Genomic DNA, 17,538 nt, shown 5'->3' with positions numbered 1-17,538 from the left:
ATCACCCAGATGATGATACAGCATTGTAGCTGGTCCGACGCAGAGAATTTATTCTTGAGAGGGTGTCTCCATATTACAATTAAGCACAGAGCTCTGCAGGTCCGATGCAAAGAATTTATTCCTTCGCAGGAACTTATGATCAAGTTTCTTTTCTCCACAAGCGAGAATTTCGGTCTTTATCGTAGACTTTCATATAAAATTCCTATACTAATATCGTCCCGCAGAGGCGGGCTGAAATAATATCCTATTGAAGGTTAAAATATACTATTCTATGTTTGCATCTTGTACATGCAGCTATGTTGAACAAATTTTAAATTAAATTTCAACTTCTATTGTCTTTCTGTAGACAAACTCTGTTATAGTTTACAAAAACATTTTCAAAAAAATGTCACTAAAACTGATATACTTTCGACGTGCATTTAAACATATATCAAAGATCTGTAGGTTCAAAAACAACTCTTTTATCAAACGGAACAACAGTTGCTCAGTGAGGGCGTTAGATATTAAAATGGAAATTGGGAGGGAACAAATGAATTTGTGAAGTATTAAAAATCGACTTTTGTTCCAATGTCTTTAGCTGTTCTTAAAATATGCATGAGATGACAGTATTAAATATATAATTTTATAAAAATGTTCAAGCTTAGAAATGCAGGTGTTTCTGGAAACGTACTGTGTTCGGCTCTTTACTGCACTGTGTGCGTTTTCTGCACTTTTCTGGCGAGATAAGACAGGCGAGATAAGACAAATGCATTTCTATTGGTGGAAACATTTCAATGAGGCTTATACATGTTAAGGAGAAACTCTTTAAAACTGTCTTTGTTTTAATCCTATCCTTCAGTTATATATTGAATGCAAACATAAATAGCATTTTGTCGAGGACAAATATGTATAAACTAAATCCATATTGACTACAAATTGTCATTTATGTCACATAAAGCTTTCGATTCTTGCAATGCTATCAGCAAATATGCAACTCAACTGTGTCAAAGTTTTGTTGGAAAACTCCAGTGTCCTTTTAATGGAACTGCAAGCTCCTTTTCGTATGCATTTAAAAAAAAAGACTAGAAAAATTTCAATTCCTAAACAAAACAGGTCAATCTCTAGCTTTTTTTCATCAAACATTCATCGTTTTTAAACACATTTCATGTTTTCAGTTACTAATGCCAGGGTTTCTTGCTAGCTCCTGGTTTTTTAAGTGTTAGTTTGCTTAAACTTCTCCTGTTCAATGACTGATATGTGTCACGTAAGATATTGCCGGTAACAGGTATTGGACGTGTAGGCATAACTTCATTAGGACCTCCTTCTATTACATACTCTTCAGGCATAGTGAAGATATCTGGTTTCTTCTCTGAAAATGAATAGGAAACATGCCGTTTAATAATATATTCTTCTAAAGTACATGTATTTAGTATTTTGTTCTATGTTTTAGTGTTAGACTCATTTTCAAATGTATCACTGATCTCTGCTATAATCGAAGGCCTCAAATTTCTTACTTCTTCGCAAGTACGCAAACAGTTATAACAAAAACAAAGAAAAATATCAAACAGGGAATGCCACGCACCAAAAGCGCAGCCTCCTCAAAACGAACCCCAAGCACGCAAACGCGTGCACCACACACACTCACACACACACACACACACACACACACACACACACACACTCAAAGCTTACACATCAGGACAAAACGAACAACACACACACACACACACACACACACACACTCAAAGCCAACACATAAGGACAAGACGAACAATAAGCATGCATACACACACGCGCGCACACAAAGTCAACACACAAGGACAAAACGAACAAACAAAGGAACACAGTGGGGCACCGCCTTGGAACGGTCAGTGGCAAAAACACCACTGGGGAGCTTAAACCGGTTTATGGTGCGCACCCAACCTCACTCTTACCCCCATCATGTTCCAAAGACATGGGACAGTGTAAATAAAAGTAATCCCCTCCAGGTGAATCTACATTACTTTAGTTCGAATTTAATGCTATTGCATACCTCTTTTACTGTATTGGGCTTAATTTTGTTTTGTAGTTAGCAGATGTTTCTTAGATAATATTAAATCATAACGAAAAGTTCATTCTAATACCTTCTTTTTGTCGAGCTAGCACCATGGTTTTACTTCTTGGCATTCTATTATTTCTCGATATGACGAGGTTATCTATTGATCCCCTCCGAGATCCAGTTCTAGAGACAGCTCTAGACTCAGCTCTTGACCCTGGTCTAGATCCAGCTACACTTTTCGTCTTCTTAATAGGTTCAGGGTGAATTCCATTGCTTATTTTCAGATTCGGACCACGCCCGCTTGATGCTCGTGTATTTCTCTCGTACGATTTTGGATGATTGTTTTTAATTCCTCCTCTGAAGCTATTGGCAGCCATTCTTGTAGTCAAGAAATTCTTGGTCTTTGATTTCCACCTGCCAGCAATGCTTTTCGATTGTTTTGATTTTCTGTCATATCCGTTTGAGATAGAGCCATTTGAACTGGTTGTGACCGCTGTAAATGTAATACCAATATAAATGAACCAACATATACATGTATAATTCACATCTAATTTTAGGTAAACGAAATATATCTGTGAGAAGATTTTTGACAAAGTCTATTAGAAGATCTTCTGGAACACAACTACGCAAAATGATTGTAGATACGGTTTGGCCGTATTTCTGTTCATGAGAGGTTATGAGAAGTGGATCATCCTTCACGCACGAAGCATCGCCTGTTGGACTCTGTCAGAAACAACAACAACGCGAAGTACAACTGCTTTTATCAATTGTAAGACATTTATTCAAATTAGTGTCCTTATTATATGAAGAACTGCAAATTTTAAAGTTAATTTTACAAATTTAGTGTGACTTTTAATGTTAATCGATGGTAGATTAAGTTAAGAAAACCTTACCTCCAGAGAAGGCTTTATTAATGACAGGAGGGCGTTTCCCGCGTTCTAACTGTGTCCAAGTCTTTGTTTCTAAGTTCAGATCTAGTGATTGTTCACAAAACAAATCCTCCTCGTCTTCAGCTAAACGGACAATAGAATTTTAATAAAAGAAATAATATCAAAAGAGTATACTTCCATGAATAGAATTATAATTACTTGTAATTCTCAAAATTCAATATCAAATTTCTTTAAATAGACTCAAAAGATAAATTCTGGCAGTGTTGTATCAACATCTTACAGAAAAAAACTCTTTCTGTCTAACATAAGGAATCTTAGATTGGCAATATTAAAAACATTTCATAAGAGATGAATTTTCCCACAAAATACTTTGTTTCAATGCGTGCGTTTTTATGATTCTACGTCCTAAATATTATTGAATTTCGTAATACCATTACAACCCTTCATAGCACGTATTTTTCTAACCAACAAAAAGTAATTGCATTAGTTTACCGTGATACAAATGCAATAACTTACATTTTCTGCTTTGTGCATGTTTATGGAGGAGACCTCTCTTACGGTCGATGTAGCCATGTTGTAAGCCTAGGGATGCTGGTGCATCAAGCTTCATCGATACCTCGCCAAGTGGGTGATCGGCTAGGACAGAAAAAAGAAAATGTACAAAATTGCTTAATTTTGTATAGTTCTGTATCGCTTAAAGTTCTATTAACAAGTCCCTATAGAAAATAGCATTTGTTCAATCTATTATATACATTGTATACTAGTATAGTATTCCCTTAAACAAAACATTGGTAAAGTGAAACAATATAAGACAGCTGTATAACATCATTTGTGTCAATGACGTAAGCTAGCACAAGGTGTCTGCAAATGGTCTACTTTTTCAAATTTCGATTTTAATTAACACAGTTCTTTTAGAAGCAGTAAGTTCTAGTTTATGTTTTTCCAGGACGAACTTCCTCCAAGCAAGTATTACAAAATATAAAACCACAAAGAGAGTACCATTCACAAGCGCTGATTTCCTTCTGGCTCTCTGCGTTTCTCTTTTCTTTAACCAGTAGTAAAGGCAAAGACATACAACTATGAAAATTATTAGAAGCGCAAGGCATGGCAGAAAGATAAACAGCCAAGTCCAGTTCCGTTTCTTCGAGTCTGAGTCGTCGATTAGACCTGTGCGAATGGATAAACATATATAAGACTCGTCGATTAGACCTGTTTAAACAGATAAACATATATAACAGTCGTCGATTAGACCTGCTTGAACAGATAAAATATCTATGCTTGTTTAAAGTTTATAATGGCACTTAGACGACAGAATTGTTATCATTGATAAATTTTGTTGAAACAAAACGTAAGGAAAATGTAAAAGACATGTATACAAACGATTTGGTGAAAACACGAGGTTATTTCTACGTTGTAAATGTATTGGATTAATATCATCAATATCACTTCAGTTATAAAACAAAAATCTACTTAAAACCAGTTACGGATATATAATTTATAACATACACATGTATAGTAACAGGTGACAGGTCATAAAAACTTATTCCCGCCACCAGGCACGTCACACACGCGAATATTTTGATGTTCTTAGACCTAGGACGGCCTCTATTTCCCGTGCATGGATTTCATGAAAATAATTCTGATAATAAAAGTGATAAAACAAACAATACCACAATCTCATAGGGGAACAAATTCAGAACCTACCTTGTATACATTATTTTTGTTTACGTTATCATCCCGAAAAAAGCGTTCAGATATTTCTACAGGCAGATCACTTTGCAAAAAAATACTTAGAAATATCATTGGATTTTGTGATCTTTCCAGGGTTTTGTTCAGCTTTAACCCTTACCCAGCTAAATTTCTGTAATGAACTTTTCAATTTGGACAGTACCATCGACTGTTAAAAAGGGTGATTACCAAAAAAATAAATAAATACTGACTGAATGGCGGACAGTGCATATCTTGATGAGACTGCACGGATGTGCAGGCTTATCAAGATCTTCACTGGTCGAAAAGACAGAATCAGCATGATAAGGGTTAAATCTGAGTAAATAAACACTCATCATTCTTGAAATTAAACGTGGTCCAAAAATATGCAACAATGAATATATTATAAAACTAATTAAATCTAATTTATACATAATAGTCATCGAAATCGGACCCACTCCCCAACCATAATATTTGTATTATTTTGTAAACTGTAATACCAAGCAGATACTGTTATTTATTAATTATCTTATAGTTTTAACATGTTAAATGACAATGGTATAGATACTAAAATATACTTAAATGTGCCCAATGTCTTTAAACAAGTTTCCGATTTAATGCTGCATAAATTTTTCCTTACAAAAGCAACACTGTTATTGCCTGCAAAAACCGTCTCATGACAGCTTATGCGTATGCAATGTGCCTACACATCAAAATCACATAACGTCTAAATGACGTGTTTTAGTATTCAGAATACATGGAAATAATGTCACTAGTCGCTATATACTTGAGATTTGATTTTCACTAAGTGAACAAAGTAAGTTTTCCTAGGACTAAACAGACATGTAACAGATTAACTGAATATATTTTATTTATTTATTTTGTTGTGTTTAACGTCGCACCGACACAATTATAGGCCATATGGCGACTTCCCAGCTTTGATGGTGGAGGAGGAGCCCAGGTGCCCCTCCGTGCATTATTTCATCACGAGCAGGCACCTGGGTAGAACCACCGACCTTCCGTAAGCCAGCTGTATGGCCTCCTCACATGAAGAATTCAACGCCCCGGGTGAGGCTCGAACTCACATCGATGAGGGGCAAGTGATTTGAAGTCAGCGACCTTACCTACTCGGCCACGGAGGACCCCTAACTGAATATAATGTGTAAAGCAATGTAATATGTGCTACAGTATGTCGCTGCTAACAGAAATTAAGGACAATGTTTCAGATACACAAACGTGCAAACCTAGTACCCGTGTTGTTTAAACAAGTGATAGTCTTCTAACCATCCAAACCATTATCAACCTTTTCTGGGTTTACATACATGTATCTGAAACAAAAGGCAATACTTTATATACATGTAATTAAATTTTACAAACGCAAGTACTGCCGAAAAATATAATAAAACCGTCTGTTATATGGATTAAAAACAACCTCCCTTGTACAAAACAGTTTTTGTTTTACTGAATCGTGTAACCGAATCAAATAAATTGTATATGTTATATAAATTGAAATTCTAAAACTTTCAAAATCAAAAATAGTTTGAAGTTATTGCCACATGAAATAACAAAATGAGCCGTGCCATGAGAAAATCAACATAATTGGTTTGCGACCAGCATGGATCCAGACTAGCCTGCGCATCCGCGCAGTCTGGTCAGGATCCATGCTGTTCGCTAATGGTTTCTCTAATTGCAGTAGGCTTTAAAAGCGAACAGCATGGATCCTGACCAGACTGCGCGGATGCGCAGGCTGGTCTGGATCCATGCTGGTCGCACACCCACTATGTTGGTTTTCTCATGGCACGGCTCAAATAGATGTTTAAATATTTTGTTGTATAAGTACACAGTCGTTAGCCTGAAATAGCTACTACATCGTACATGTAACAAAGTTCATCAAGAGAAAATCGAATATAATGACTAATTTCATGTGAAACTCAGTAAACAATAATCATATTTATTTGTCAAAAGCAAAAAAAAAAAAAAAAGAATTAAGGAATAAACAGTGTGAGGTTCGAGTTGAAAATAAGTAATTATTCTGAAAACAATCAAGCAAGGTATGATTTAAGTTTATTTGCAGTGCGTGAAAGTGTGTTGCATGCAAGACTTAAATGCATTACACTTTCTGTATAAAGAAAACTTATGAAACTGTACAGTGAATTAATTTGTTAGCATAACTTACTAATTCATAATCAAATGACAGAAATGAATTACATACAATAAGCTGAAAGGACCATTGTTGCTCCACCTGTTGGGGCTGTTGTCGGCGATTGACCAGAGTCACAGTCTGTCTGCTTCATACTCAGATAAACCGTTCCATTGCTATCTTTGGTCACAGCCTGACATATAATGACATTATGTTTTATTTAAATTTAATAAGATTGCTCATATATTCAAGTAAACCGTTTCATCGGTGACTTCAGTGGCAGTCTAACATATAATAATCTGCAACTGGCTGTTGATGCTGATGAGAATTTTCGGTCCGATCCAAGTTACCGCCAACACAATATTCGAGAGCAAGATATTCCCACCTGCAACTCCAACCAATGTCTTACATACCATATTTGACAAACTGCAGAATAAATAAACCAAACGAAAATTATTTCTGCATTGCACCCTTTCTTACAGTTGCCCATTTAAACACAGCACAGGAAAATAACGTTAGTAAACAAAAATAAAACACAGTTTCGGTTTAGTTATCATTTGTAGTGTAACGGTAATTTTTTTTCTATATTTTTTTCAATCGAGAAATAAACTATACTGTAAGGAATATAAGCAACTATTAAAGGCATTTGATATTTAGTTTATCGAATTTTATATAAACATGGTGGATGAATCGTTAGTTGTCATAAACAGAAGTCATCTGGCCTTGCAGTACCAGATCTTTTTGCCGGTGTAATGAAGTAATTCGACCGCCATAGAATAATGACCCCCGGTCATTATTCTATAGAAAAAGTGACCCCCCGGTCATAGTATTATGACCTCCAGATCATAGTACTATGACTCCCCCACGTAAAGTAAACTGAACCTCACGAAGAATATTGACTCCCATAAAAAAACGACCCCCGGTCATTTGGTCAAATTTAGTGATAACTAAGGCCTAATTGCTGCATTTTATGCCCCCACACGGGGGCGGGGGGCATATAGATTTGCCCTTGTCCGTCCGTCCGTCCTTCCGTTTGACCATTAGCCCCAGATACCATCACTTGACACATAAATCAGAGCATTCCGCAACGGGAAAAGGAATTCTATTTCTAGACGCTGTATCTTGGTGTATACATTTTTTTCAGGAAAATAACAATTCACAACACGTTCATAAAACACACCAGTGTCAATAATCCCTGTAAACTTCGGTATGAAGTAATTCTTCAGAAGAAAACTGCACAAGAAACTGCTAGCATAGAACTTAGTATTAATAGAAGTTGCAATACTTAGCAGTGGCAGTAAAGTACGTTAGCGGCAACAATAGAAAGTAGTAGTAGTAGTAGTAGAAGTAGTAGTAGTAGTAGTAGTAGTAGTAGTAGTAGTAGTAGTGGCAGTGGTAGTGGCAGTTGCAGCAGCAGCAGCAGCAGAGGAATAAGTGACAGCAACAACAGCAGCAGGAGAAGAAGAGGTAGATGTACAAGACGTATTAGTGGAAGCAGGTATAGTAGTATCAGTAGTAGCAGTTGTAGTAGTAGTAGTAGAAGTAGTAGTAGTAGTAGTAGTAGAAGAAGATAATGATATCAGGGGTCTACGTGTCCGAGTGGTTACCGATTTGGCAGAGTTCTTCATAGGAGGAAGCTATCCAGCTGGCTTAACGTAATGACGGGGATTCTATGTAGAAAGCGGAGAACAAAAACTTATCGGTCAGGAAAAAGAATCGAAATCGCTTATATTTAACTCCTATAATTAAAACCGGTATTCAAAATGCGAAAATGCTGGTTTGTTACTCACAATGCATATAAACTGTGTCGTTGGTGAGGTGTCTAGATTATACAAAGATATGTAATAAACATCTGAATTGGAATCCTGTACATTGGCAATGCATCCTAACTGACCGCTACCTGGAATCATACAAAGAAAACAGGAATCATAAATGTGAACAACTTCATTATTGTCCGAGCTTGCTTCAGCTCCATCGATATAAAATATCAGACTTCCAACAAGATATTCCGTTACTTAAGTTTTTAAGTAATTTTATAAACCATAGCTCTTACTATTATTATTATTATAATATCAAATAAGCAAAACACCTTATTACGCTTACATTTCATACATGTGGCACCTCATATCACAAATGGAATAATTAAATGAATTTTCAATTTTTCATTCTACTCTTCATTTTCCCATATTATTAATCGGTCCATTTCATCTGGATTAAAAACAATATTGAAGCCGGTAATGCGAATAGAACAAATCAGTCGTGGTCATAAAATGTGTCCCACTTAAAAAAAAACAACAAAAAAACAACAACAACAAAAATACTGCATTTAACATACTTGAATAGAAAGGGTTGATAGACATGCAGTCACTGTTGTTGACCAATATATGCGTTCTGTTCGAATTGTCGCAGGCGTTTATGAAAGATGAGATAGCGTTTTCACAGGAAGTGACTCCTGAGTCGTCTGTGTACGTGTAGCTAAATGAACCAAGCACTGGATCTGCACACTGCACGGCATTCACGGCATCTGTCTCAAACCCTGTAAATTTCAATGTGAAAACATATTTTATACATTTCTATTGTCTTCTCATTTTACTACATGTTGAGGTTGCAGAGGTGATAAAGGTTGTTGAGTCTATTACATTTGACTTTATACGTGAAGCTATTTTCAGTTAATTTAAAATGTCATTGCATTGAGCTGGTATTTTGTAACGCAATCATGTCACAAAGTAACCATATCACAATAGATTTAGCTCAGAAATGTGCGTGCAGTTAAAACTGAATTAAGCCCGGCTGTACTACAGTTTGTTAATAGTCATAACTAAAAGATAAAAGGTCCGTACCATCTTTGATCATCGTATAAAACTCGGCTGTATCAGGTGTTTCCGTGCACACGTCACTGACAGAGGTTGTTGCGTCAGGAAGGCCAACAAGCCGATAACCATCGAAACCAAACTCCACAGCTGAAAAATAATAAATACAAAATGTAACTTTCTTAATTTTTGATTAAAGTTGAATAAATAGGGTTTTCTAAGATTAATACAATTAGACATAACGCATTTGAGCCGTGCCATGGGAAAACCAACATAGTGGGTGTGCGACCAGCATGGATCCAGACCAGCCTGCGCATCCGCGCAGTCTGGTCAGGCTCCATGCTGTTCGCTTTTAAAGCCTATTGGAATTGGAGAAACTGTTAGTGAACAGCATGGATCCTGACCAGACTGCGCGGATGCGCAGGCTGGTCTGGATCCATGCTGGTCGCACACCCACTATGTTGGTTTTCCCATGGCACGGCTCATTTATTTCTTGTAACAAACGTAAGATTATCCGTACCATTGTTAATGAGATAGTATAATGTGACAAGGTACTACTCGAACGATTGAATGATACAAGAGTCTTTCACTGGTTGGAGGCTGGATGGAAATATCTGGCTCCAGCTATACTGTTTAGGCGGTCACGAGGCTCTGTCGAGTTACCGCGAAACAGTTATCCGAGAGCCAGATATTTCCATCCGCACCTTGAACTAGAGATATATATTCTTTTTCTTGTATACCGTATTCTTCAGTTAATAGAAGAAATAAAATGAAACAAATGCTTTTCTTTTAAGCAATATATTATTATAGTAGTGTATGAATTTACGCCTTCATTCATAAATTTCGGCACATGAGTCACCTTACATCCCGGGTTGTAAGATGAATTTTTCCAGCACGGAAAAAAAATCGGGAAAATCCTGTCTGACAGGCAAAAAAGCAACACGAACATGCAGACTGTATGTATATAGTATAGTAACAAAAAACAAAGTCCCATAACTCTGCAATTTTTTTTTCTGAAAGAAGCTAACGTGCATCATGCACAACTGCTGTTGTTACTGATCACTTTTGTGAAGTTTCATTAAATTGTGTCACGGGGATGAGGAGAGTTGGTGCGCACAAGATTGCATATGCAGACTGTATGTATATAGAATAGTAACAAAAACCAAAGTCCCGTAACTCTGCAATTTTTTTTTCTGAAAGAACCCAACATGCACCATGCACAACTACTGTTGTTACTGAACACTTGTTTGAAGTTTCATTAAATTGTGTCAAGGGGATGAGGAGAGTTGGTGCGCACAAGATTGTGTCTATGTATATAGTATAGTAACAAAAAACAAAGTCCCACAACCATGCAAAAAAAAAAAAATTCTGAAAGAACCTAACATGTATCATGCACAACTACTCTTGTTACTGATCACTTTTGTGAAGTTTCATTAAATTGTGTCAAGGGGATGAGGAGAGTTGGTGCGCACAAGATTGTGTTCTACGAACAGACGGACGGACGGACAGACAAACTGAAACCAGTATACACCCCCCCCCCCCCCCTACAACTTTGTTGTCGTGGGGTACAATTACATAATGGTAGTAATTACTATACGGGAATACTCACGTGAGTTTAGATAGTAGTAGTAAGAGTAAGCGCTTGCTCTGCGGAGATCTAGACACATCCACATGAAAATTGGATTCGTGGAACTAAATGTAGGTATGTGGTACTTTGACCTGAATAGAATGATGTATGAGTTTAGTTTATACTAATTTATTTCAGATCGATTATGACGAAAGAACGAAAGATTCAAGCTTATTTGAACCATTCTTGAGTCCGCTTCTTTTGGTCGTACCCCATTTTCCGAGGCTGAATAATTCAAACTATTGATCACTTCGAAGGTAGATAGTTGTAAACTACTGGCCGGTCTGTAGTTTAATATTTGATTTTTCTCGGCCAAAGTATAACACTGAAGATATAAAGCTCTGATGTCATGTCTTAAAACAATTGATAAGCTTCTGACCTTTGACTATTGAAAGGCCATCCATTTAAATAAGTGTATGTTATATGAATATGAAATATATCATATTTCATAAATCTTTTCTAATCAACGTTATAAAAATTCAATTAACATGTACATTACATTAGTGCATGCACGTACTGGGCAAACACGCATTTTCCTTATTCGATTTTACTTTGACAATTTTAACTTACTCGAGAATATACTGTGTTCCAGACGTAAAGCGACATTCCATTTCATTAGCACTGACAGTCTGTGCGGTAAATAGTTTAGTAAATGTCAAACTTGGGGAAGTCCCTGTGATGACTATTGTACCGAGGTTGGTACTCGTCCAGTTGCCCCAGAGCTCTTGTGGCAGTGTGCAGTCCTGACTCACTGAAAATAATCAATTGTTTTTTAATTCATGTTCCGTTAGGTCCATAGGACTTTTACGGTATGGGGGAAATATTTTGTCAGACAGCCATTTAGCTCAGTCGGTACAGCACTCGCCCTTCAAGCGAGGGTCCCGGATTCGAGCGCCGGTCTGACTGCACATCCTGTGATAGAACACAATTATTAAGAACTAACATGTAAAAAAAATATAGTCTTTAAAAAGGCACCAAGAGTTGAGAAACTTTGGTTAAAGGCGCACGCTTCCAAATTCATTTCGAATTCTTCGAACAAACTTTTGGTGGCATAGTTTTGCCAATGAGATATTCACTTAGTTATGTAGACCCTTTTCTCTAAAAATATCACATACGGCAAGTGAAAAAGCTTCGTGTTTTCCAGATAATTATCTGAACAGGACAAAACTGCCTGTTAGTGACCACTACAGTCACTACATATTCGCATAAATAAGTGGATATTGTGAAATAAAAAAGTGGAAAACCACAGGTTGCCCAACAAGACAATAAAGAAAATGTATCGGGCTTGGTTTAATTAAGCCTGTTCATGGAGGGTACTGGAAATGCAGGCTGCTGCCCATGCCCTCTAGCCCTGGGTTGAGTAGAACTCAACATTTACATATGTTATAAGTACCAGAATATAATTTAGAGACATCCACAAATGTATTCATACGCCGGTGCACATGGAACCTTCAATGATGCAAAGGGTGCAGTTCTATAAAAAGCGGCGTATGGTTCCCCAAATAAAATAATGACTTTGCCCTATACCGCACTTGATCTACTGTGTTAGAAAAAAGACGTTTAGAATCGAAATGATAATATAACAGAAATTCCGCATACACTTTTGCATAGAATTACTCACTAGACGTCCACGAACTCGTAAGTTAGTCCGAGGGACGTGTTACTTTTCGCTCTCAAGAAATTATTCCGCAGGCGTATAACCTCTTCGTACTATTCCGGTATGTAAAAACATGGTTCTGCTATTAATTATTTCTTAATTATTATATCATGTAGGATCAAAGTAAGCAACAAAAGAGATAACAGCTCGCCTTATTTTACACAAAGACAGTTGATTTTAATATTATAACTGCAGACGATATGAATATCTACGGTGCCCCTAAAGTGACATGTTACCCACTTTTTTTCCAATTAGGTAATGTGAGACTTTTTTTTATTTCGTTTAAACGAAATGATTTCGTTTTAACGAAATGATTTCGTTTAAACGAAATAACTTATTTCGTTTAAACGAAATGATAAGTTATTTCGTTTAAACGAAATGATTATTTCGTTTAGACGAAATAACTTATTTCGTTTAAACGAAATAACTATTTCGTTTAAACGAAATCATTTCGTTAAAACGAAATCATTTCGTTTAAACGAAATAAAAAAAGTCTCACATTACCTAATTGGAAAAAAAGTGTGTAACATGTCACTTTAGGGGCACCGTAAATATCTTATCTATTCACTTAATATTATTTCTCACAGATACAATTAGCTTACAGTCCCAAGTTGTTAGTTTTTTTTTTTCCAAGTTGGAGCAGGAAGACAATTGTACTTACCTCAGTATTAGGTCGCTGTTAAAGTTCTATTATGGGCTTATCACATTCTTTTATCTTTATTTGATAGGGTTAAACCTACCATTATTTTAGACAAAGGTACATTTATTTGAGACTAACGTAGTTCCAATTTCATTGTATGGAGCAGACGTGGGTTATACATCCTTCTTCTTCTCCCATTTGTGTACAGGTCCCACTCTGGAGCAACGTCGTACAGTGTATCACATTGTATAAATTGATAAGCTACATAACAGGTTAAAGACTAAGATGTCAAACACCATATTATGCTGTCTAAGAAGAACTTAGTAGGATTTCTTTGTCAGTTTTATCTAAAGAAACAGCACTTAAAATTTGGCTGAAAATCCGTAAGAATACTGGTACTCCAGACCTATATAATGTATCATGTCTAAGCCCAAGTATTGGTGTTAATGTATTAAATCTTTATTTAGACCAAATCATTTCAAACTGGTCTACCTCTATCACTGTCAAAACTGGAGTTCTATAATGCATTTTGCTATGAAAAATACTTTGACGGTATGTTAAGTAAATTAAATACTTGTTATGTTCACACTTTCATATCTTGAAACTGAATATTTTGTTGGGTTAAACGTCACATTGACACAGTTGTAGGTTATATGGCGACTTTCTAACTTTTGATGGTACAGGAAGTCACCAGATGCTCACCCGGGCATTATTTCATCACGAGCGGACTCCCGGATAGCGCAACCGGCCCTCGGTAAGCGGGCTGCATAGCTTCCTCACATGAATGTTTTACCCCAAGAGAGCTTTCAAGCCTACAGTGGTAAGGGTGAATTTAAATCTCGGAGATATAATGGTATAAATAGAGATAGATCGTTTATGTAAACTATGTAGTCAAGAACAGACTTGCTCTTGTGTTGTAACTGATAAACAAATAAGACGTAAAAAGATTGCGAAATATCTGAAAGATGCTATGTTTTTTTGTTTGTTTTGTGTTTAACGGCGTTTTTCGACAGCATTTCAGTTACGTAACGGTGGGTAGTTAACCTAACCAGTTTTCCTGGATTCTGTACAAGTACAAACCTGTTCTCCGCAAGTAACTGCCAACTTCCCCACATGAATCAGAAACACGCCCGGGGCTCGAACTCACGATCCCGCGATCCGTAGATCTACGTTCTCCCTATTGAGCTAAGCGTGCGGGCTTAGAGATGCTATGAAGTTTTGAATTGATACCATTGTTGCAATTAATGTTTTATGTTTTCTAATTTGCAAATGATAAAATAATGTATGTTCACGATTATAACTGATTATCTTATATATGCGTCAAAGAGTTGTCTTTCTTCAAACATGTACGGTATGTTTCGGCATGTAATGGCACTGAAACAATACTTGATAAATATTAATTATCAAGAGAGATACAACAAACTTTTTTGGCGTTAATCACAGGAAGTGTATTTCAAGTGCAAATTAAAATCACACAGTCATGTAACACACAATTAATTAGTATAAAAACAATTACATCAGAAATGAATTGCTAACTATCACAAACTAACTGTTTTGGCACCAAAACAAAACTTGATAAATCATCAAGAAATTTAACAACAAACCTTCTTGGCGCTAACAACAAAAAGTGTATTTCAAGTGTGCAAGCATACCGGTAGATCCGGAAAGAAAGAGACCCGTCCTATAATAATTAGTTGTTAAAACAAGAGCACCGCCTTGCGGGTGCAAACGCTCATCTGATTTTGTTTTGTCTCTGTATAACAGAAATATTGTCCTACCCGTATTTTTTATGATATTTTCTAATTCCAAATGGGGCCATAATTCTTGCAAAAAGCAGGATGGGGTTATGTTTCTTGCTGTACAGAGTCAGCTTTGGATGGTGAACAAGTGTTTCAAGCTTTGATAGTTTAGGAGAAAAGCTGACCGAAACGCAATACTTAACCAGGAAATCTGATTTTCTGAGTCCAAAACGGCCATAATTCTTGCAAAAAGAAATGTAGAGTTACGGTACTTGCTGTGCAGAGTCAGCTTTTATTGGCAAATAACTGCTCCAAGTTTTAAAGCAATAGCTTTGACCGTTAAGGAGAAAAGTTGACCTAAACGCAAAACTTAACGAAGAAATCTGATATTTTCTAAGTCCAAAAGGGGCAATAATTCTTGCAAAAAGCAGGATGGAGTTATGTTTCTTGCTGTACAGAGTCAGCTATTGATGGTGAACAAGTGTTGGGAGTTTTAAAGCAATAACTTTGATAGTTTAGGAGAAAAACTGACCTAAACATAAAACGTAACCAGGCAACGCCGACGTCGATCAAGTGATGACAATAACTCATCATTTTTTTTTTCAAAAAATCAAATGAGCAAAAAATGAAAATGATACTTGAAATTATGTTACGATCTAAGAATATATTACGGATATATAAGAAATTGATATAGGATACAAATATGGTGATTATGCAACGTTCACATATAAATCTAGACATAAATGACATACAAACAGGGATATATAACAGCACAACACAAACACATGCAAATGACTTATATACAATGCTATGTCGGTTTACTACCATAGTTACATAATTATTATGTATTTTCAGTTCCCATTTGCTATAAACAACTGAAAGATATTGCCGGTAGAAAAGCTGTATAGGCTGTTGTCACGCAGTAAAACTGTAACGTAAAATAGGAGAGATTTATCTGTACTTTCCATTACATTCATAAAATAACAATTGAAATAATAATTGAGCCGCGCCATGAGAAAATCAACATAGTGGGTTTGCGACCAGCATGGATCCAGACCAGCCTGCGCATCCGCACAGTCTGGTCAGGATCCATGCTGTTCGCTTTCAAAGCCTATTGCCATTAGAGAAACATTTAGCGAACAGCATGGATCCTGACCAGACTGCGCGGATGCGCAGGCTGGTCTGGATCCATGCTGGTCGCAAACCCACTATGTTGGTTTTCTCATGGCGCGGCTCATATATGTTTTTATAGACTCACTTTCGTAAAATGATATTACGACGTGTGTCTGGGCCTATAAAGCGTCTTAGTAGAAAAAAAAAACAGACATAATTCAGTATATTTTTATCATTCTCTATTTCAAATTTAAAAATTCTTACGGATTACTTAATCAATATGTTTATTGAACAGTGAGCTGGGATCTAAATCTATATAATTTATTAGAAGATAATTTAACTAGACTATAAAAATGATGTGTAAAATTTGTACATTTACCTTAAGACGATTCATTAAATAGATATAGGATGCATGACCAATGTATATATATTCAGACTGCATTTTGTTATACAACTTAACAGCATTACAAATATACGTCATATTACATAAGGGCTGATTAACAATTACGACTGATTAATATTCTTGCCCCACAACCCCACCCCACCCTCTCCTAGACATTTCAAACTTATCTACTTGTTTTAGTTAAGTCCTTTAACAAATGGACATATTTAGGTTATCTGGTTTTACCTTACCCCTTCGCCCGCCTCCACACCCCACCCTCACCTTAATCACCTTCAAAAAATTTAAATACTATTCAAACTTTAAAATCAAGTTTTTTAAAAGAACTATGAAAAGGGGAAAACTTACCTGCTAAATGCAAGTTTAGAAATAAAAATAATAATCCAATTTCTTTGTTCATGTTGCTATTGTTATAAAACGTCATTATGTAACATAAAAGCTAATTCAAATAAATAAAATAGTAAAATAAAGTTGGGAGCTAAAACTTTAAAAAATACATTTAATTTTTTATTATGGAGATACGGTTTTATTTACGATTTCATTGATATTGTTTTCGCTTTGTTAAAATTATCAATGGTATTGTATTTCAAGACAGCCAACGTGGGTCATTGATTTACGCCCTAAATGTAAAGACCTCACTTTGATGGTATAAAGATATCAAACGAGGACTTATAATGGCATCACATAAGGTAGACAAGATTCGTAAAAAATGTGAAATATAAAATTAAAATATAATTTACGGTAATAAAACTGCTACACAAATAAAATATAAAACTGCTATACAACAGGCGAACTTTT

General features: G+C 36.0%; 2 protein-coding genes across 3 annotated transcripts; both read right to left on the bottom strand.

Moving 5' to 3' along the window:
• Positions 1–51: 51 nt before the first annotated feature.
• On the bottom strand, positions 52–4,041 carry LOC128548978 (uncharacterized). Its single transcript, XM_053524827.1, has 5 exons — positions 3,907–4,041; positions 3,424–3,543; positions 2,911–3,030; positions 2,103–2,510; positions 52–1,348 (listed from the first exon to the last, which is right to left on the bottom strand). The coding sequence occupies exons 2-5, from the start codon at positions 3,515–3,517 to the stop codon at positions 1,158–1,160; spliced, it is 813 nt and encodes a 270-aa protein (XP_053380802.1). The 5' UTR covers positions 3,518–3,543; positions 3,907–4,041; the 3' UTR covers positions 52–1,157.
• On the bottom strand, positions 3,940–17,272 carry LOC128548976 (uncharacterized). 2 transcript variants are annotated; one of them, XM_053524825.1, is made up of 9 exons: positions 17,089–17,272; positions 11,762–11,942; positions 11,174–11,283; positions 9,595–9,714; positions 9,090–9,290; positions 8,545–8,654; positions 6,827–6,947; positions 5,859–5,942; positions 3,940–4,074 (listed from the first exon to the last, which is right to left on the bottom strand). In XM_053524825.1, exons 1-8 carry the CDS (start codon positions 17,162–17,164, stop codon positions 5,929–5,931), a joined length of 933 nt encoding a protein of 310 aa, XP_053380800.1. In that variant the 5' UTR covers positions 17,165–17,272; the 3' UTR covers positions 3,940–4,074; positions 5,859–5,928. The 2 variants fall into 2 exon arrangements, with proteins under 2 accessions (XP_053380800.1, XP_053380801.1); XM_053524826.1 differs by having other exon boundaries at positions 3,944–4,074; positions 5,866–5,942.
• Between the last annotated feature and the right edge of the window lie 266 nt (positions 17,273–17,538).

Source organism: Mercenaria mercenaria, chromosome 15 (genome assembly GCF_021730395.1).
Source record: "Mercenaria mercenaria strain notata chromosome 15, MADL_Memer_1, whole genome shotgun sequence".
Taxonomy (NCBI): domain Eukaryota; kingdom Metazoa; phylum Mollusca; class Bivalvia; order Venerida; family Veneridae; genus Mercenaria; species Mercenaria mercenaria.
The sequence above is the reverse complement of the archived record's forward strand: the minus strand, read 5'-3'. Positions and strand labels throughout refer to the sequence as shown.

Coding starts and splice junctions, on each gene's coding strand:
- LOC128548978 (XM_053524827.1), bottom strand. CDS start 3,517: ATGAAGCTTGATGCACCAGCATCCCTAGGCTTACAACATGGCTACATC. Junction 2,511..2,910: donor TAATAAAGCCTTCTCTGGAG/GTAAGGTTTTCT, acceptor TTACATTTACAG/CGGTCACAACCAGTTCAAAT. Junction 1,349..2,102: donor GCTAGCTCGACAAAAAGAAG/GTATTAGAATGA, acceptor ATTCATTTTCAG/AGAAGAAACCAGATATCTTC.
- LOC128548976 (XM_053524825.1), bottom strand. CDS start 17,164: ATGACGTTTTATAACAATAGCAACATGAACAAAGAAATTGGATTATTA. Junction 9,715..11,173: donor CTACTACTATCTAAACTCAC/GTGAGTATTCCC, acceptor ATTATTTTTCAG/CTGTGGAGTTTGGTTTCGAT. Junction 6,948..8,544: donor CGACACAGTTTATATGCATT/GTGAGTAACAAA, acceptor ATTATATGTCAG/GCTGTGACCAAAGATAGCAA.